Raw genomic sequence first — 21,816 nt, forward strand, 5'->3', positions numbered from 1 at the left:
GAGAATGCTAAAGACTTCATAAAACTACAACTTGCACGGTTCCATAGCGCTGAGCCACTGCAGTTCAAGTGGTGTCAAATTGGGTTAAGTCTGCAGTTTAGTAACTCTGTCTTGTCTTACTTTCAGTTTGTTTGCCCTTATCCAGTCTATTCTTGTCAACAGAGACCGGTTTAGGACCAAGGCAGCCTCCTTGGATTGGGGTGGAAAGGAGTAGTAGAGTATCACCTGCATACCGATGATACTGTACTCAGGAACTTCAGATGGCCTCTCCGAGTCCTGGAATATGCATCTGTTGTGGTCTGTTGCTTTGCAGTGTAGGAAAAGCGGAACATAGCTCTGCCAGCTGCAATTTACAGTATGCAAAAGTGACACCAGGTCTTGATCTCAGTTGTAATTCAAATTGGCACACAGGCAACACAGAAAAAATTCCAACGCTCTCCAAGAGAAACATCAACCAATAAATCAATACATTTTATTATATTTAATAATTTGATATCTATGTATTCCTTTGTTTGTCTTATACAGTATGTGAAAGATCTATGGTCTAAGTATTGAATAAACTAAAAAAACTAAATACACAAAGGAGACCCTATTCCTAATAATAAACGTTTTTAATGCATACACATGCCAGAAGATAGCCACCGCTTTCTCCATTCATAAGATACAGAAATATAACATGTGCAACAATATTTATTTTTTGCTTACACACACAGAAAATATCTCTGGAGAATACCAGTATTTCTGGTCATCACAAAGGTCTCGGATGAAGAAGAGTGCAATGAACACACTCCAATACTGTTGAAATGTATATTCACCTCTCCCTGTTCATACCTGGGTTTCTGTCTTCACATATCTCATTCAACTACATTATACAGCGTAAAATATAGGGGCTTGTTGTGTGTTTTCCGGGCTGTCTGGCCATGTTCCAGAAGTATTCCCTCCCGACGTTTCACCCACATCTGTGGCAGGCATTCTCAGAAGTTGTGGCGTATTTTGGGAAAACTAAGCAAGGAAAGTTTATATATCTGTGGAAAGTCCAGTGGGGGAGAAAGAACTCTTTGTCTGTTGGAGGCCAGTGTGAATGTTGTAATTAATCACCTTGATTAACCCTGTGATTCCAGCCATGAAAGCCTTCGACAACACAATATAGGGGCTCTTTCGAAGTACAGTACGCAGTTATCACACTTTGTATCCCCTTGAATCGCCATGGGTCTGCCCTGCAGCATCCTGGGCTTTGCTCTTTAGGAAGCACCAGTCTTGGGGTTTGTAAAGGGTCCTCCCAAAATCTCAAAGTCCTAGGATTTTACTGGATGGAAAGACAGAGGTGAAAGCGGAATTATAGTGCTAAAGGTTCTGTATTGTGAACATGCTCTCAGAACAACAAGCTTATCCAAGACATGTGTGGCATCTTGGAGGCAGAGACGGCAATGATCTGGCGATTCTAAAACACTGAGAATTCAAAAGCATGCATAATTTTTATTTTATTGTTTTTCATTTTAGACGTTTTTTTAAAAAATATTATTTTATTATTATTTACAGTTCAATTAGCTTCAACCCTATTGCAACCCAACCAATAAGAGACTCCCCAAACAACACATCTTCAACAGCCCTGCCAAGTCTTTGCAAACTCAAAACAGGTTTCCTTGGTTGTGTCCATCCGACTATCCATGTTGTCCTCTTTTCTTAATGCTTCTTTTAATAAAGGTCCTTTCCACCATGGATTTTGTTTTTATTCTTGTGGATCAAGATAGCCATCCTTGTTCTGGGTATTGGATCTTTGGTTTGCTCCCAGTATTTTCACAAAACACAGGAGTTACTGCTGGCAGTGTTTAGGTACACTCAAAAAAGACTCCTATGATATTTATTTATTTATTTACAATATTTATATTCCGCCCTTCTCACCCCGAAGGGGATTCAAGGCGGATCACATTACACATATAAGGCAAAAATTCAATGCCTTAACATAGAACAAAGACAGCGACAAACGCAGGCTCCGAGCTGGCCTCGAACTCATGACCTCTTGGTCATAGTGATTTGTTGCAGCTGGCTGCTGACCAGCCTGTGCCACAGCCCGGGCTATGCTACTTTTTAAGGGATTCAACAATTCAAAGCAATGTGCGGAACTTCAAATAATTCAGTCTTAAGGATTTGTGCATCATAAAAACATAAACCAAAAAGCCTGAGTTAATAAAACAGTCTTCTAATAATATGAAAAACAGGCACACAGTGTGTGGAGATGGACTGGCAAATGTATGGGGCCTAAGTGCCATGTAAGTGGGAGGCATCCTGCAGTCAAAGACCAGGACCCCACTACAAAAAATCTACCTGCAGGAGACAGCCGGACTGGTAGGTAAATCTTACTCAAGTACGAGTACCATCTCTGCAGCTTCAACGTTTTAAAAATAAAACCTGCACCTCCCAGAATCCACTAACCAGTAAGGTCCCGTTCTGATGGGAATTCTGGAAGTAGAGATACAACATCTAACTCACCTTCAAGAGGTGAGATTCTGGAGCCTGGGCCAAGATGCCTAGCTGTTATTTCTACCCTCAGAGAGGCCCATTGCCCACTTGGTGGGAGCCGTTGTTTCCTCCCCCTTCGGCCCCATTCTGCTGCCTCTGCACTAGCTGCCAATAGGCCCCCTTCCTCTCCATGAGTTCCTGGTGGGTCCCCTTCTCCCGGATCTGCCCCTCCTCCAGGACCAGGATGAGATCCGCACGTTCCACGCTGTGCAGCCGGTGAGAGATGAGCAGCACGGAGCGCCTACCACGAGCCTCCCCTTCGTAGATCTCCCTCTCCACCTGGAAGGAGAAATGGAATCAGTGATATTGTATCTTCTGAAATGACAGCTCCACTTTTCCTACTAATTGCACTGCATGGAACAATAAAACCCACAAAGGGAACATGTCCATATTCTGCCTGGTTCCTCCCCTTTCCCTTGGACACATGAAATTCTATTAACAAAAAAAGACAGATGACACACATGGTTCATGTATGCCACAGAGATCTGCAGAATTGATATGCCTGGAGATGTGTATGTGTGTGTGTATATATATATGTGTGTGTGTGTTGTGTATCTGTATATATGACTTACATGACTGTATAGATTTTTTTTGTGTGTGTGTGTATGGAGCTCCCGGTGGCACAGTGTGTTAAAGCGCTGAGCTGCTGAACTTGCAGACCGAAAGGTCACAGGTTCGAATCTGAGAAACGGAGTGAGCGCCCACTGTTAGCTCCAGCTTCTGCCAACCTAGCAGTTCAAAAACATGCAAATGTGAGTAGATCAATAGGTACCGCTCTGGCGGGAAAGTAACGGCGCTCCATGCAGTCATGCCACATGACCTTGGAGGTGTCTATGGACAATGCCAGCTCTTCGGCTTAGAAATGGAGATGAGCACCAACCCCCAGAGTCAGACATGACTGGACTTAACGTCAGGGGAAACCTTTACCCTATATATATATATATATACACACGCACACATACACATGTATGCATACATACACACACCCATATTACAATGTACAACTTTGGCGGGATTAGGTTGTTTTTGTCGCTCTTGTACTTTGTAAACAGCCTATCTTAGGACCCATCTACATAGGCCATATAAGTCAGCCTGGGAGTGACTGAACTCCATGGCATCCACACAATGAACGGGTTCCATCCTCCTTTACATGAGCAGTTTCACATCATCTTCTACATTTAAAAAGTCAAGGGATGCTCCAAGTATTGCCTGTATTTGGGGGGAAGTTTAAACAGTTGGGCCGCTTCCTACTCAGAAGTGGCCATAGCTATTCCGACTATCGTCCTGCTTTTCCTGGGCTCAGGCAGCCCAGACACAGGGAGGACTACTTATCTTCACTCTCATTCTAGCCTTAGAAGCAACCACAATGGGAGTGGTCACCACACTTGTAGTGATGCTAGCTGGAGCAATAAGGTGACTGGATGAGTGGGGAAAGGAGGGAGTGATCCCTTCTTTCCCTCTCCCCTCTCTCATGGCTCCAGCTATAATTACCACAGGCACCAAGTGGTGACCACCACAACTTTTGTGTTCAGTGGTCACCACTAAGGCCAGAAGAGAGGCGGGGTAAAGGCAGTGGACATCATCCAGCCAGTGGGCTCTCTTTGGGGCAAGCAATGTCGACACCCACCAGCTCTTGAACTGATTCAATGGCTGGCTGTGTGATGTCTCATGGGCCATGTAGTCCCGTTCCCAGTACTATGGTGGCAGATGAAGAGGAAAACTTGGGTTTCCCACCGTTTCAGCCAGAATTGGAGCCTTTGCACCTGCAAGATGTTTGCCCACAAGAAGTCAGCCAAACAAGCCTTGAGCAGAAATCTCCCCCATTTTCTCGCCGGGATTATTATAATCAAGATAGAAGCGCTCAGGAGGCGACTCGCCGGAGCGCCAGGATAGCTGCCAGACAATTAGCTGATTAAGTCTGCTTCCCTTGGGAAACTTTAAGGAGTCATGCATCTGGACAGTATAGGTTTCGTTTCTTGTTCCCCAGAGAAAGTGTTCCTTGGCGGGAAAACAAGATCCTATATAGATGTTTGTCCGCAAAGGAATCCTTGCGGAGTCAATTCGTCAGCTTCAGGAGTGAGATCGTGTGTAGACTTCGTACTCCAGTTCGCTGTTCCCCGGATCAAGTTTCCAGCCTTGCCTTGTTCCACGGACTTCTATGGACTCAGTTTTTGATTCATGTTTGCCTTGTCTCAAGTTTGATCTTGCCAAGATTCAAGTCTTGCCTTGCCTTGTGTTTTAAACCACGGACCTTGCTTCTCTGATTCAAGCCTTGTTTTCCAGTTTCCTTCGGATTTACCTTAAGCCTCAAAGACTATGGACAATTCCCCACACTATTGCTTGTCGAATAGTGTGTGTTTCGGTGAAGTGGATTATAACTTTGGACTTTAATATCTCATATTGGACATTGTTTCCCTGGACTATATTTGACCTTTCCTGAAAGGTCTACTTCTGAACTATATTCTTCACTTGTTTTTATTGACTTTATATATTCCTTTAATAAAGATATTAGATAGATTCTGGTCTCTGCGCATGGTTATTGGTGCTCTGCAGCCTGGGTCCTGACAGGCTGTCCAGCCGATCCCTTTCTGTGCAGAAAATTTCTCACATTCAAACTTTAGAAAAATTCTGCATAGATATACATGCATTTTTTTTCTGTGCAAAAGCATATACAATTTAATCGTATTAAGAAACAAAAGCATGCACTGTGATCTGTTTTCTCCACAGGAAACGTCTTTTTAATACAACATCCCTCCCACAAACACGCACATATATTTTTGCATAGAACATTCTTCCCAGAACATTTTGGCTTATTAGAATTCTGGAACATTACTCCACAAAAATCTTGCCACCGCACTATTATTCCCAATAGTTTTCCAAGTATCTGAGAACATGTTTCTCAACCAGGAAACACATAAAGAAGAATATCTAAAACAGGGTTATGAGAAAGGGTAGTCCAGGAACTCACAAAAACAGGAAAACTCTACAATGCCAACTTCCTCTTTCTGTCAACTCACCTCCCGCTGGCTTTCCGTGTCCAGAGCACTGGTGGCATCATCCAGGATCAGCACTCTGGGGTCTCGGATCAAGGCTCGAGCAAGAGCGACCCCCTGCCTCTGCCCCCCAGAGATCTGGCCTCCTGTTTGTCCAGCATCTGAAACATGTGTAGGGTTGTTGTTAACTGCCATCAAGTTCACTTAACTTATGGGAAACTTATGAATGACAGACCTCCAAACCACAGAAACATTAAGAGTCAGGTCTTACAGATTCTGGGTTGTGGCTTCCTTAGTTGAATCTATGCTACTTCCTACTGCCTTCTGCCTTACCACACATTGGGTGAAATCCAGAGCCATGAAATCCAGAGCTACATGCAAATAAGTCCTGGATCCTGGCTTATCTTATGGAAATATCTGGGGAATGATGAATTCCTAATTTATGTAGTTCAGTTGCCTAGTTTTCTTCCACTTGGACATCCTGCAATAGTAGCCCAGCAACACCGTCACCACTCCATCCTCTAGCTGGCAGATGAAACAACAGGCCATAGGCTTTACGTCCAGGCTGATATATTCTCCCACTATCCTGAGCAGGAGTAGCCAAACAGGCATGTGAGATGCATAGAGCCCACAGAGTTCCCATAATTCCCTCCAGCCCTGTCCCCCAATATTCTTGCCTCACAACCACTAAAGCAGCTCCAGTCCAAATCCCTGAGACACAATCTTCTCATGGCCAGTTATAGGATTCTTTTTTTAAAGGGGGGAGATCACTAACCAGGTATTCCACCACTATACTAGAGGTAGAGTCCATTTTGTGACTAGTTGGGGACTAGGTGGACCACAGCATGGAAGGGAGGGAGGGGGGCACCTACCTGTTTCGTAGCCGTGGCTCAGTCGGGCAACAAACCGGTGGGCTCCCACTCGCCGGGCTACCTGTGCCACTTCCTCCTGGCTCTTCTCCCGCAAGCCATAAGCAATGTTCCCATGTAATGATCTAGCAAAAAGCATCGGGCTCTGACTCACCAGGGCTACCTGCAGAAGAGGGAAATGAAGGGCTACTTTTTCCCCATATCAACAGCAGGGAAGTCCCAATCCTGGGTATGGATGCAGGAAGTGACTCTAAATGAAGAGTAAAAGTTAACCATAGAATTAAGCTGGAGGTCACAGAAATCCTCAGAGAAAACCATTTTGTTTCCGGTGACATGTAGAAGCAATCTATAAATAATCAAATCTACGAATGTTTAACCCAGGCATGGGCAAACTTCAGCCCTCCTTCCAGGTGTTTTGGACTTCAACTCCCAGAATTCCTAACAACTTACTGGCTGTTAGGAATTCTGGGAGTTGAAATCCAAAAGACTTGGAAGGAGGGCTGAAGTTTGCCCATGCCTGGTTTAACCCATAAATATAGATGGACCACTGGAGACATAGGACAAGTTCAAAGAAGAACAAAAGGGATGGTAAGAGATATGGAGAACATATCTCTACATATCTCTCTTACCATGGTCCAAAATATGGAGTTGGGCATGTTCAACCTGGTGCCAAGAAGACTGGGGGCGAAATGATTGACCTATCTGAAAGGCTGCCACAGAAAAAAAGGGAAAAGATATTCTCTGCTGCTCCAGAGGATAGGACTGGATCTAACTGTTTGAAGTTACCGGGAGCAGGGGGAGCAGGTTTGGATAGAACATTAGAAGGAACTTCTTGATAAGAACAATTTATCAATGGAACCATCAACCTAGAGAGGTAGTGGGGTCTCCTGTGGACATATTCAGAAAGATCTTGGATGGACAGCCATCTGCTGAAGCTGGATCTGGAGATCCTGCACTGAGCAAAGGTTGGACTCAAAGGTCAATGAGTCCTTCTTCCAACTCTACAACTCTATAGTAGTACCTCAACATCAGATCTTAATGTGAACTTCCAAAAACAAACCACCCCAAGACCTCACTGTGATTTCACGAGAGGAAGCCCTTACCTTTCGATGCAGGAAATGGTGCTCGTATTCCCTCAGGTTTCTGCCATCCAGCAACACTTGACCTTTCTGGGGCTCATAGAACCGTTCCAAGAGGGCCACAATGGTGCTCTTCCCAGACCCTGAAGGACCCACCAAGGCGGTCACCGTCCCAGGATGCAGCTCCAGGGACACCCCCTGAGAAGAAGGGAAATGTGGGAATAGGGGGGAAATGTAATGTCCCATTCCAGGCTCTGGACTTGGTGATTTCTTTCTGTGAGAGATGTCCATCATGGGAACCATCTAGGACTCCAAGCACTGTTGAATTACAACTCCCAGTATTTGCCACCACTAGCTGGGGCTCCTAGGAATTGCATTCCAAGAAAATCTAAAAGATGGCACTTTGTGATATCCCACTTGTTCCAATTTAATTCAATTAAATTTTTATTTTATTTTGTGTCTATCCCATCATTTCTCTGAATGGGACCCATGTTGATTATAACAAATGAAAACAAGGTACATGAATTAAAAAATCCATCAATTCCAAACAGTTTTAAAACAATCAAACAACACATTACATTAAAACATTAATACTTTTAATATGAGGAGAATGGTAAAAGAAAGCACAATTGAAGTCATTTTCAAATAGCCATTGCCCCACATTACCTTCAAATAGTCTTGCCCCACCTTACCTTCAAGACAAGGGAATTGTCCCGGTCAGAATAGGAGAAAGACACTTCCTTCAGCACCATGTGTCCCTGCAAATCTTTGGGGGCCAAGGTGCCGGAGGGGCTGATCTTGGGCACCCGGTCGATGTATTCGAAAACCTTCTCCGAGGAGCCAATTGCCTTTTGGACCCTGGGGTAACAATAGAGAAGGACCTGGCAGGAAGAAGAACAGAGATGCTCTGCAAGGAAGCAACCTTTTGCAATATACTCGCTGTATTTTTACAATGTACGCTACTTCTCAATAGAAACAGAAATAGTTAATTTTTTCAACAACAAAAAAACCTTACCCCTCAAACCCTGATGACTTGACTGTTAGCAACACAAGGCACCATATAAACCATATGACATTCCTCCTCCACTATTCAGAAAAGCCAAATTCCTATAACAGTAAAGGCAGCTAAAATGTTAGTTACTAGGGATGGGCAAATTTCTCGGAATCGTTGTTAATCATAAAAAATCGTATCTTTTTGAGTTCCGATGTGGTTTGGCCCTTAACCTTCCAATTTGAAGCGTTAGAGCTCATTTATTTAATGGCCTCGGAAAACCTTCGGATATATGAGAAAGCATTTTTAATTCAACCAGAAGCGGGCTAAGCCTCATAGAATCATAGAATAGTAGAGTTGGAAGAGACCTCATGGGCCATCCAGTCCAACCCCCTGCCAAGTAGCAGGAAATCGCATTCAAAGCACCCCTGACAGATGGCCATCCAGCCTCTGTTTAAAAGCCTCCAAAGAAGGAGCCTCTACCACGGCCCGGGGGAGAGAGTTCCACTGTCGAACAGCTCTCACAGTGAGGAAGTTCTTCCTGATGTTCAGGTGGAATCTCCTTTCCTGTAGTTTGAAGCCATTGTTCTATGTCCTAGTCTGCAGGGCAGCAGAAAACAAGCTCCCTCCCTCCTCCCTATGACTTCCCCTCACGTATTTGTACATGGCTATCATGTCTCCTCTCAGCCTTCTCTTCTGCTGGCTAAACATGCCCAGCTCTTTAAGCCGCTCCTCATAGGGCTTGTTCTCCAGACCCTTAATCATTTTAGTCGCCCTCCTCTGGACGCTTTCCAGCTTGTCAACATCTCCCTTCAACTGCGGTGCCCAAAATTGGACACAGTATTCATAGGAAGAAACCCACTGCTGAGCGTTTTCCCTCCTGGTTAGAGATTTGGGGGAACTTTCTTTCCCTTCCTCGGTGGCGGTGACGGCTCCTTCTTGCTCTTATTATTTAAAAAAATGTATAAAAACTTTGAACATTTGCCAAAACTCTGAGGATAGTTCAAACATTCTTAGATTTGGTGAGCTAGCAGTAGTAAATGTGTTCTACCACTGTAGCAAATTTCATTACGATAGCTCAAAAAATGAGGGAGAGAGAAGCCCCTCAAGTTTCCCCATTGACAATAATGTTTCCCTTCAGGCGCATGCGCATCCACCATTAATGAGACCCATACAAAGATTCAGAAGTTTCAGAAAGTTTTGAATTTTTTTGCTTCAAAATTCAGGAATGACTTTAGAAACAAAGCGCTAGCGGCTCCTACTTTCAAAGCGAGTATTGAACTAATTTTTTTATGGATTGCACATGCCTATCAGTTACAGCACAAAAGCAGTGAAGTCATGTTGTGATAAACCCAAAAGTTATGTCCTGATAGGTTACAAATGTAAACTAACTAAAGTTTTAGCAACTAAACTGCTGCAACGTTTCTGACCTCTAAAATGGTTTTAATTGAGAAGGGCCACAGGTTGTGCTGGCTGGCTTTAGACATTGAGGTGAATCCATGAGGGAAAAGGAGAACCAACAGAGTATATTCTGTCACTTGAAGCTGCAAACCAAGCATAAAAGTGTTGAAGATACTCTCTGTTCTATAGCATCAAATATCCAACCAAGGTTTAATGCTTCATGTAAAAGCACATCCATATAATATAAATAATTAAACTTTATTTGTATTCTGCCCTATATCTACAAGGGGACTCAGGGCGGATTCCAACATACAATGGCAAGCATTCAATGCCCCTATAAAAAAACATAAAATCCCAGAGAAACCCCACATATGAAAATAACGTTAAAACTTAACATCAAATTAAAACATAACGTCAGTAAATTAAAACTAAACATCAACAAATTACACTATACATAGTCAAACAAAATTATACAATAACATAAAATCTAAACAAAAATACACATTAATTTACAACAGCCAACTAGAGTTCACAAAACAGTGTAGGTTGGTTGTGTAGTCCAACAATGGTCATTGGGCTGGCGTGGACTAGGGAGGGTCTAAATACAAAATAGTTTTCAACCAGGGGCTCGTTAGGGCCGGGCTGTGGCGCAGGCTGGAAAGCAAGCCAGCTGCAACAAATCAACAAATCACTCTGACCAAGAGGTCATGAGTTCGAGGCCAGCCTGCATCTTCTCTGTCTCTGTTCTATGTCATGGCATTGAATGTTTGCCTTTATGTGTGCAATGTGATCTGCCCTGAGTCCCCTTCAGGGTGAGAAGGGCGGAATATAAATGCTGTAAATAAATAATAAATAAATAGTGATCTCTCATGATCTAATCCTTCTCCTCTCCATATGCTAGTGAGTATAAGTAGGTCTTCAGTTGCTTTTTGAAGGAGACTTGGGAGGGGGCCAGCTTTATTTCTTTAGGAAAGGAGTTCCAGAGGTGGGAGGCCACCACAAAGAAGGCCCTCGTTCTCGTTCCCACCAGCCGTACTTGAGATGGAAGTGGGACCGAGAGCAGGGCCTCCTCCTCTGACAGCAGTGCCCGGTCATCCATCCATCTCATTAGTCTACAAATTTGCTTTCATCTTTAATAAAATGGTCTAATGATATCCATCAGACCTAATTCGCTGTATGGTGAACGGCTCCATTGTCTTTAACAAAACCTTTGAAAGCTATGTTTCCTAAACTGTAATTACCTGTACACAACATGGATTCCGATTACATTCTCCTTAAAAATATCCCTCCGTCCTGTCCCATTCATTGGCTCACCTGCACTGCTGAGGAGAACTCCATCTGATACAGAAGAAAGGTGACAAGTTTGCCACTGGTCACTCGCCCCAGTGTGACAAGCTGGCCACCATAATACAGGATGCCAGCTTTGAGGGCCAGTTCCAAAAGCTGCAGGGTAGAAAACAGAGGTTGGGTCTCAGATACCAAACTTCCCCTAAGTCCCAGATACTCTCACACCATGATTGTGGGGAAAAGGACACCCCTCTCTATGAGGACCCAAGACATACGTTGCTGGTCCACATGTTGACCGCATAGGCCCCAGCCTCCTTCTTGCTGAGCTTGTAGGTCTCCTGAAGCTTCTCCTCATAGCTTCGAGCTGCGCCATCCTCGTTCGCAAAGCTGCGGACAGTCAAGATACCCTCGAAGTTCTCCACAGCCACCTCGTTGGCTTTTGCCAGAGACTCCTGGACCTCCCGAGCCAAGCGCTGGAAGGGAAGAATCAACAGATCATGACTTGGTCAACCAAAGTATGTGTACATTTGCTATTATCCATGGTTTTGTGTAACTCCTGGAATGAATTTCCCCAGTGATATGGGACTGAAAGACCCAGCATGTTGAATCCAAATGACCCCACAACCCATGCTTCTGCCTGGATACCTACCTGGTGAAATTTCCCCGTCAGCTTTGGCAGCAGGAAGATGAAAGGCAAGGCCACAGTGGCCAAGAGAGCCAAGGGCACCGAGAGCCAGAGCATCATGCCGTAGAGGAAGACCCCCCGCATCAGGTACCACATCAATAGACTCAAGTCCTCGTTCAGGGCCTCACTCATGGCATCCGTGTCAGATGTCACTCGGGAAGTGATGTCTCCTGTGGGCAGGGAAAGACAGAGTCAAGCAATGGAAGAATTAAGACCAGGACAGAACGAGTGACATATTTATTTCCTCCCTGTCTACCTTTTTACCTCTTCATATGGAGGATCACCATTATTCCTTCCAGCTGCTCCTTCTCAATTTCCTCCACCAATGCTCACCTTCTTGAGCAATCTTCTCTTTATCTTCTACAACCCATCTGAGATGCTTTCCATGCTTTCCACACATCTTGCTTCCACTCATGCGATTTTTTTTTGTTTGCAAAATACATTTCAGTCATTAGTTAGTTTTAGATGGTTTACCCTTTGATTAATTATGTCTGTTTGGGTTATGTTAAGTTTTATCTTTGGTTAATTTTGTTTGTCAGTTTAAAATGAGGCTGTTTATATTGTTAGATTGCTCTGTTTTGGTGTAATTTGTTTATATGTCTTTTCCTTGTTGGCATTGAGTGTTTGCCATATATGTTGGCAAATAGGGAAACAAGTTGTCCAGGAACACTTGGGCTCTCTAAACGAATTCAAGTCCCCAGGGCCAGATCAGCTACATCCAAGAGTACTGAAGGAACTAGCTGAGGTTATTTCAGAACCACTGGCAATCATCTTCGAGAGTTCTTGGAGAACGGGAGAAGTCCCAGCAGATTGGAGGAGGGCGAATGTGGTCCCTATCTTCAAGAAGGGAAAAAAGAATGACCCAAACAATTACCGTCCGGTCAGCCTCACATCAATACCAGGCAAGATTCTGGAAAAGATCATTAAGGAAGTGGTCTGCGAACACTTAGAAACAAATGCGGTCATTGCTAATAGTCAACACGGATTTACCAAAAACAAGTCATGCCAGACTAATCTGATCTCTTTTTTCGATAGAGTTACGAGTTGGGTCGATACAGGGAATGCTGTGGATGTAGCCTACCTGGATTTCAGTAAGGCCTTCGACAAAGTCCCCCACGACCTTCTGGCAAGGAAACTAGTAAAATGTGGGCTAGACAAAACTACGGTTAGGTGGATCTGTAATTGGCTAAGCGAACGAACCCAAAGGGTGCTCACCAATGCGTCGTCTTCATCATGGAAAGAAGTGACAAGTGGAGTGCCGCAGGGCTCCGTCCTGGGCCCGGTTCTCTTCAACATCTTTATTAACGACTTAGACGAAGGGTTAGAAGGCACGATCATCAAGTTTGCAGACGACACCAAACTGGGAGGGATAGCTAACACTCCAGAAGACAGGAGCAGAATTCAAAACGATCTTGACAAACTAGAGAGATGGGCCGAAACTAACAAAATGAAGTTCAACAGGGACAAATGCAAGATACTTCATTTCGGCAGAAAAAATGGAAATCAAAGATACAGAATGGGGGACGCCAGGCTTGACAGCAGTGTGTGCGAAAAAGACCTTGGAGTCCTCGTGGACAACAAGTTAAACATGAGCCAACAATGTGATGCGGCTGCTAAAAAAGCCAATGGGATTCTGGCCTGCATCAATAGGGGAATAGCGTCTAGATCCAGGGAAGTCCTGCTCCCCCTCTATTCTGCCTTGGTCAGACCACACCTGGAATACTGTGTCCAGTTTTGGGCACCACAGTTGAAGGGAGATGTTGACAAGCTGGAAAGCGTCCAGAGGAGGGCGACTAAAATGATTAAGGGTCTGGAGAACAAGCCCTATGAGGAGCGGCTTAAAGAGCTGGGCATGTTTAGCCTGCAGAAGAGAAGGCTGAGAGGGGACATGATAGCCATGTACAAATATGTGAGGGGAAGTCATAGGGAAGAGGGAGCAAGCTTGTTTTCTGCTGCCCTGCAGACTAGGACACGGAACAATGGCTTCAAACTACAGGAAAGGAGATTCCACTTGAACATCAGGAAGAACTTCCTCACTGTGAGAAGGGCTGTTCGGCAGTGGAACTCTCTCCCCGGGGCCGTGGTGGAGGCTCCTTCTTTGGAGGCTTTTAAGCAGAGGCTGGATGGCCATCTGTCGGGGGTGCTTTGAATGCGATTTCCTGCTTCTTAGCAGGGGGTTGGACTGGATGGCCCATGTGGTCTCTTCCAACTCTACTATTCTATGATTCTATGATTCTATGATTCTATGATTCTATGTTGGAAACCACCTGAATCTCTTCGGGGAGATAAGGCGGACTACAAATAAAGTTTATTATTATTATTATTATTATTATTATCCATAACTTATTCATAACAAATGCATTCCTCACATGTCATTTTAGTTGCTTTTTACATTATGTCTAAAAATAAAAATCAGCAAAGTTGTCCCAAACCTATCAAAAGGAATACCCAAGACTGATATTTGAAAAGTTGTAAGGCAAGAAGAACAATTCTTTTTAAAATTCATGGATTCCGCTATAACATTTCTTTCATAATTGAACTTTGCCCAATGGGCTCCAAGTAAGTACAAGTCATTTTGACATCGTATGTGTCATTTTGGAGTGATTCTTTGCAGTGCATCCACACGAGTCCTGTATCCCAACTCCAGTGGTATGTATACAGTACTATGTCCCAGTTTGAGAGTGCCTAATGGAATATTAATAAAATATGAGTTTAAAATGAAAGTTTAAATAATATGATCAATGTTTTCAAGGAAGCAGTAATTGTTGTTTTTTGAAAAAGAAACCCTGTTAAAAGCTTTCATGCTACTTTAAAAACATAGCTACACTATGTTGCCACTCAAATGTAAAAGGAATATGTAATGCCTTTTCTCAAGTCCTATGTGTGAGGTGTGGGACAGAAGGATAATGAGTTTAAGGTGGTGGTGGGGGGGGGGGGGGAAACGAATCAGAGGCCTCACCTGTCCGACTGGCCCGGAAGAAGCCTATCTCCTGGCGCAGGATGGAGGCGAAAACAGTGCTCTGGAGTCGGGTGTGGAAGCGGTTCATGGTAGTGTTGTAGAGGAGGTCACAGACAAACTCTGTCACGGCACTGGGGGCAATGGGAAAGGGTGTGGGTCTCTGACCTCCAGCACCCCAATTACCTCCCTTCCCTGCAAAATATGAATCCATCCCTCCCACAAATCCTCCCAAGTCCCCTGCCTTGCGCCATACCTGCCCACCGTGAAGACTGTCATCATCCAGAGGGCCTTCTGGAAGGCAGGAGTCCTGGCCTCGGTCACGATCCAGTCAGTCACTCTTCCCGTGTAATATGGGATGGCCATCTCCCCTACAGGGTGCAAGGAAAGGAGACTCAGGACCCCAGAGAAGGCAAAAGACCATCCCATGAGGCCATGGAAAGGAGCCATGGCAAAGTGTTCTCAAGAGGTATCCATTCCCCAGTGTTGATGCTCCAAAGGTCTCAACTCACCCAGGGAGGAGGCCACCAGGAGCCCAGCGATGGCCAGGAACCGCAGTGCCTCTGGCCTCATGCTGCTCACCAGACGCCCCAAGGAGGCCGAGGAGGCCCCTTCCTCCTTTTCCTGGTCCCCTCCATTCTGTGGGGGTCCTTTCAGGTGGTGCCAGAGGAGGGCCACGGCCACCACGGCCACATAGTGCAGGGCCAGGGTGTCCACTCTGCCCCAGGAGAGGGCCAGCCATGGGGCTCCTCCTGCGGGGAAGGAGAAGGACTGCAGGGTGGCACAGCAGGGGGGCAGCAGGGCCAGGAGGGCGGCCGAGGGCAGCAGGGTGGAGGTCAGGCCGAGAGGCAGACCTGGCCGGAGGAACAGCACCCCCAGGGTCAGCCCCAGACCCCGCAGAAGAGCCAGGACCCACAAGGAGGGCAGTGGGCCCCACAGGGAGGGCAAGGGCCACCGCTGGGACAGGCCCAGGGAGCCCACGTCCACCAGCAGGAGCAGCAGCAAGGGGCGCAGCAGGGGGGACATCAGGGAGAAGGGCTGGAGGGAGGCAAGAAGTCCTCTTCCTTCCTTCTTGCTTTCTGTCTTTGCTCCTTGCTTTCCTTCCTTGCTTCTTACTTTCTTTCTTCCCTGCCTTCCTTCTTTCCTTCTTGCTTGCTTTCCTTCTTTCCTGCTTTCCTTCCTTCTTACTTTCCTTCTTTCCTGCCTTCTTTCCTTTCTTCTTGCTTTCCTTCCTTGCTTCTTACTTTCCTTCTTCCCTGCCTTCCTTCCTTCTTTCCTTCTTGCTTGCTTTCCTTCTTTCCTGCTTTCCTTCCTTCTTACTTTCCTTCTTCCCTGCCTTCCTTCCTTCTTTCCTTCTTGCTTGCTTTCCTTCCTTCCTTTCTTCTTGCTTTCCTTCCTTCCTTCCTTTCTTTCTTTCCTTCTTCTCTGCCTTCCTTCTTTCCTTCTTGCTTTCCTTCTTTCTTTCTTGCTTTCCCTCCTTGCTCCTTACTTTCCTTCTTCGCTGCCTTCCTTCTTTCCTTCTTGCTTGCTTTCCTTCCTTACTTCTTGCTTTCCTTCCTTGCTCCTTACTTTCCTTGTTTCCTGTCTTCCTTAATCAGACAGGTTCAAGGAGAGAATGAAGCCCTGCTGCTCTTCTCATAAGAGTTCCTTTGACAGCCTGCCTCTAGAAATAGGCGCTTCTGATTGGCTAAGACGCGCGCACTAGAGAACGAACGCGCGCCCTCTGCCGGCCGCTTCCCGCAGTCGCGCCTTCCTTCTTTCACAAACCAGTTAAAAGAAGCGGCGCCTGGGTTTAGTTGGTTGGGACGAAATCGAGCCGGAATAAGAATGAGATCCAGAGGAATAGGGAGGCAAAGTTGAGGAGGGTGTAGAGGTCCGAAGGATTGACAGATTCCTCAGCTGCGCGGCCGGGAAGTCCCTCCCTGGGAAGCCCCTCCACCGGGTGCCTTCTTCCAAGAGGCGCGCTGCTTTCCGGGAATCCGAAAGTGAAACCGGTTCGCTTCTAAGGAGGCTTCGAGGCGTGGAAAGGGGCGGAGAGAAACAAGGGGAGTATTCAGATATGTATGCATAAAATATTTACTAGCTTGAGTCCCCAGCGGTGCCTGTGTTATTTGAAAAGAGCCTTGATTGTTTTCGGATGTTAGGTAATATCTGTTTGATCATGTGTTATGCTATCTCTTGGAAAACACTTTTTTATAAGAAAATACATAAGGATGAGGGTGAAATGCAATTCCCAAAATCTTGGGCCAGTCCTCCCCAAACTCTGCCAGTATTCACAGCTGGCCATGTTGGATCTGTGTGCCAAGTTTGGTCCAGATTCGTCATCTGCTGAGTTCAGTGTTCTCTGGATACGGGTGAACTATAACTCCTGGATGCCAATGTCAATCACCGCCCAAACCCTGCCAGTATGCAGAGTTGGCCGTGTACCAAGTTAGTTCCGGAACCATCTTTGGTGGAGTTTAGAGTGCTCTTAGATTGCTTTTGGGTCTGTGTACCAAGTTAGTTCCAGAACCATCTTTGGTGGAGTTTAGAGTGCTCTTAGATTGCTTTAAATAGATCCCAGTCCATACAACTACTATAAATCATGGTGAATTCTCCCCAAACTTCTCTCTCGAGTTATGTTCAGTTGCTGTGTGCCATAGAAAAGAATAGGAAAGGGTTAAGGGAGAGGTGGTAGGTGGAGTCATGCAAATTCCACACCAGGCGCTCACTGTAACCTGCAATGCCAGTGGAAGGAGGGCTTTGGTGGCTCCCCAGCACTGTGGTTTAAAGTTATTTGTGGAGGTGGAAGGCTATCTGTGTAAATGGACCACCCCTGCCACATATACACTTAAACATTTTCCCTTTTGTGTTGTCGAAGGCTTTCATGGCCGGGATCACAGGGTTGTTGTGTGTTTTCCAGGCTGTGTGGCCATGTTCCAGAAGTATTCTCTCCTGATGTTTTGCCCACACCTATGGCAGGCATCCGCAGAGGTTGTTAGATATATACAGGAGAGAATACTTCTGGAACATGGCCATACAGCCTGGAAAACATACATTTTCCCTTTTATTATGTGTATAAAAGCTAGAAGATACACACACACACATATATATGTATAGTGTATATAAAGTGGGCCAAAAGTCATAAAGGAATTTCAATATTTAATAATGCCTTCATTTATTTATTTACTTTGTGTGTGTGAGTGTATACACATACATATACATACATACATGTCTGTGTTTGTGCATAAATGTGCGTGAATGTGTGTGTGTATAATGACACCCAGGTTTTCCTTACTGGGCAACTCTGGTTGGATCTACACTGCCCTCTATCTCAGGATCTGATCCCAGATTATCTCATCCCAGATAATCTGGTGGTGTAGACTCATATAATCCAGTTCAAAGCAGATAATATGGGATCAGATCCTGGTATACAGAATCGTAGAAGAGATCTCACAGGCCATCCAGTCCAACCCCATTCTGCCAAGAAGCACGAAATCGCATTCAAAGCACCCCCAACAGATGGCCATCCAGCTTCTGCTTAAAAGCCCCCAAAGAAGGAGCCTCCACCACACTCCCCCCGGGGCAGGCTGAGAGTTCCACTGCTGAACAGCTCTATCTCACAGTGAGGAAGTTCTTCCTGATGTTCAGGTGGAATCTCTTCCTGAAAAGTTAGTGCTCATCTTAACCTACCTTTCAGAATTGCAACCACACAGTATTTGGAGAGGAGAACTACGAAGGGAAGGAAAAAGAGGTGCATAACTAACACACTGTTTTAAAAAAATATGATATGTATTTCCAAATAAAAATGAAAACCACAGAAGAAATTACATTGTGCCTGAAGTCTTGTGCTAACCTGCACAAGATCAGAATAATTCTTTACTTTATTATTTCTGGGTCTAGAAACACCCCCTGTATGTTTTGCGATGAAGTATGATAATGAAAGCCTTGGATTCAGATTCTAGAGACCAGCTGTGTTTTGACAAGGTCTTCTGCCTTCTCTGCCAGAGAGAGCTCCTGCTTCAAGAAACTAGAACTCCCAGCATTCCATAAGGTGGAGGCAGGGCAATCAAACTGCCTTCATTCTACAGTGTAGAAGTAGCCTTAGGTTTGACTGAGTGACCTTCGGCAAGTCACACTCTCTCAGCCTCAGAGGAAGGCAATGGCAGAACCTCTTCTGAACAAGTCTGGCCAAGAAAACCCTCTGGTGGCTTTGCCTTGGGAAGGCCATGGTTAGGAATTAATGTGAAAGAACACAATAACCATTATACATATATAGATGATATTCCCCGTAGTAACCTATAGATACAAGAGCTGGACCATAAGGAAGGCTGAGTGAAGCAAAATCAATGCTTTTGAACTGCGGTGTTGGGAGGAAAATCCTGAGAGTGCCTTGGACCGCAAGAAGATCCAACCAGTCCATTCTCCAGGAAATGAAGCCCAGCTGCTCACTGGAGGGAAGGAGATTAGAGGCAAAGTTGAAGTATTTTGGCCACATCATGAGGAGACAGGAAAGCTTGGAGAAGGGAATGATGTTGGGGAAAATGGAAGGAAAAAGAAAGAGAGGCCGACCAAGGGCGAGATGGTATCCTTGAAGGGACTGACTTGACCTGGAAGGAGCTGCGGGTGGCCATGGCCGACAGGGAGCTCTGGCGTGGGCTGGTCCATGAGGTCACGAAAAGTCGGAAGCGACTGAATGAATAAACAACAAATGTATATGTGTGTGTGTGTGGATATATATATATATATCTCACACCCAACAACACAAAATATTGGTGTTTTGTTTTTTAGGCCTGTTTCTGGGGTTATTTGGGCACTGATTCAGAAAATTATATTATATAGGTAGGGTTATCATGGTTTTCTATGCTGACTGGTAGATGGCATATGTTCTATATTTCAAAACTAGAGCTGATAGGGGACAACCTATGCCATCTTTTGGAATCAGTGGGTCAAATATATCCAGGAACAGGGCTAACATTTGAGGCACCAAAATGTATGTTGGACAAGCTATGCATGAGCCCTTGTAAAGGCTATGTGGCAATGTTATGTATTTCACTTTGTGAGCAAAAAGTGGATTCATCCAATGCAGGGGTCCCCAAACTAAGGCCCGGGGGCCAGATGCGGCCCATCGAAGCCATTTATCCGGCCCCCACAGGACAAGGACAGAAGGGGGTTGGGCTAAATGACCCAAGGGGTCTCTTCTTCTCTTACAACCCTTATTATTATTATTATTATTGACACAACGACGTTGTATGACACAGCAAACAAGATAGACATGCTGGATTTCGTTTCACAAAACCACAAGTCGAACACTTCCCAAGTGTCTAGGACTGTGTGATGTATTTTCGGATGATGCGTGCAGATCCCAGCAGGGTGGCCTTTTGCAGTTGGCAGATCGTGATTTTGTCAATGTCTATTGTTTCCAAATGCCGGCTGAGATCTTTTGGCACGGCACCCAGTGTGCCCATCACCACCGGGACCACCTGTACTGGTTTCTGCCAGAGTCTTTGAAGTTCAATCTTGAGGTCCTGATAGCGGCTGAGTTTTTCCTGTTGTTTTTCGTCAATGCGACTGTCACCTGGGATGGCAACATCAATGATCCAAACCTTTTTCTTTTCCACAACTGTGATGTCTGGTGTGTTGTGTTCCAGAACTTTGTCAGTCTGGATTCGGAAGTCCAACAGTATCTTTGCGTGCTCATTTTCCAATACTTTTGCAGGTTTGTGATCCCACCAGTTCTTTGCTGCTGGGAGGTGGTACTTGAGGCATAAGTTCCAATGACTCATTTGGGCCACATAGTTATGCTTCTGTTTGTAGTCTGTGCGATTTTCTTACAGCAGCTGAGGATATGATCAATGGTTTCGTCGGTTTCCTTGCACAGTCTGCATTTTGGGTCATCAGCTGATTTTTCAATCTTGGCCTTAATTGCATTTGTCCTGATGTCTTGCTCCTGGGCTGCAAGGATCAGGCCTTCTGTCTCCTTCTTCAGGGTCCCATTCGTGAGCCAGAGCCAGGTCTTCTCCTTATCAGCTTTTCCTTCAATTTTGTCAAGGAACTTTCCATGCAGTGTTGTTATTATTATTATTATTATTATTATTATTATTATTATTATTAACATTGAGGCTGGGTGGCCATCTGTCAGGGGTGCTTTGCTTGTGCTTTCGGTGCACAAAGGCAGAAGGGGATTGGACTCACTGGCCCAAGGGGTCTCTTCCAACCCTTATTATTATTATTATTATTATTATTATTATTATTATTATTATTATTAACATTGAGGCTGGGTGGCCATCTGTCAGGGGTGCTTTGCTTGTGCTTTTGGTGCACAAAGGCAGAAAAGGATTGGACTCACTGGCCCAAGTGGTCTCTTCCAACCCTCTTTATTATTATTATTATTATTATTATTATTATTATTATTATTAACATTGAGGCTGGGTGGCCATCTGTCAGGGGTGCTTTGCTTGTGCTTTCGGTGCACAAAGGAAGAAGGGGATTGGACTCAATGGCCCAAGGGGTCTCTTCCAACCCTCTTTATTGTTGTTGTTGTTGTTATCAATTATTATTGCTCGGTGGCCAACTATAGTCCGGCCCTCCAATGGTCCGAAGGATCGTGAACTGGCTCCCTATTTAAAAAGTTTGGGGACCCCTGATCCAATGGGTAAAAATGGACCTAGAAAAAGTAACCCAGGTGTGCTGTTGTCTCCAAACTTTCTTCCCACTTTCTAATATACGGGGAAGGGGACGACAGCACTTAACTCCCTGTAGTTGGGAAGGTTTAGTCCTTTGCAGTGGCTCAGAGGCAAATTCTCCAGCACAAAAGGGCCAAGCATGGAAGAAGAGAGAAAGTAGCAGTGGGATGCTCTGGAAGAGAGATGACCCCTTCCTCATGGTACCTGAGGCCTCCTTCTCTCTTCTTTTCTCCTTTTCCTATCCCATCACTCTGTCCTCCTTCCTTATCACCCCTCCCACTCCCTCCTTACCTCCTTCTCTTCCCTCTCTCCTTTTTCCCCCAGGTTCAAAGCTTTTCCCTTTTTACTCCTTAATCTCTGGCGGCCACTA

General features: G+C 45.2%; 1 protein-coding gene across 2 annotated transcripts; it reads right to left on the bottom strand.

Annotated features, from left to right (window-relative positions):
* Positions 1-1,464: 1,464 nt before the first annotated feature.
* On the bottom strand, positions 1,465-16,794 carry LOC100558977 (antigen peptide transporter 1). Of its 2 annotated transcripts, XM_062972934.1 has the most exons (11): positions 15,294-16,793; positions 15,038-15,152; positions 14,785-14,915; positions 11,790-11,995; positions 11,416-11,613; positions 11,168-11,296; positions 8,154-8,342; positions 7,486-7,659; positions 6,386-6,545; positions 5,538-5,674; positions 1,465-2,799 (listed from the first exon to the last, which is right to left on the bottom strand). In XM_062972934.1, exons 1-11 carry the CDS (start codon positions 15,805-15,807, stop codon positions 2,548-2,550), a joined length of 2,205 nt encoding a protein of 734 aa, XP_062829004.1. In that variant the 5' UTR covers positions 15,808-16,793; the 3' UTR covers positions 1,465-2,547. The 2 variants fall into 2 exon arrangements, with proteins under 2 accessions (XP_062829004.1, XP_062829005.1); XM_062972935.1 differs by lacking the exon at positions 7,486-7,659 and having other exon boundaries at positions 15,294-16,794.
* Positions 16,795-21,816: the final 5,022 nt, after the last annotated feature.

Source organism: Anolis carolinensis, chromosome 2 (assembly GCF_035594765.1).
Source record: "Anolis carolinensis isolate JA03-04 chromosome 2, rAnoCar3.1.pri, whole genome shotgun sequence".
Lineage (NCBI taxonomy): Eukaryota > Metazoa > Chordata > Lepidosauria > Squamata > Dactyloidae > Anolis > Anolis carolinensis.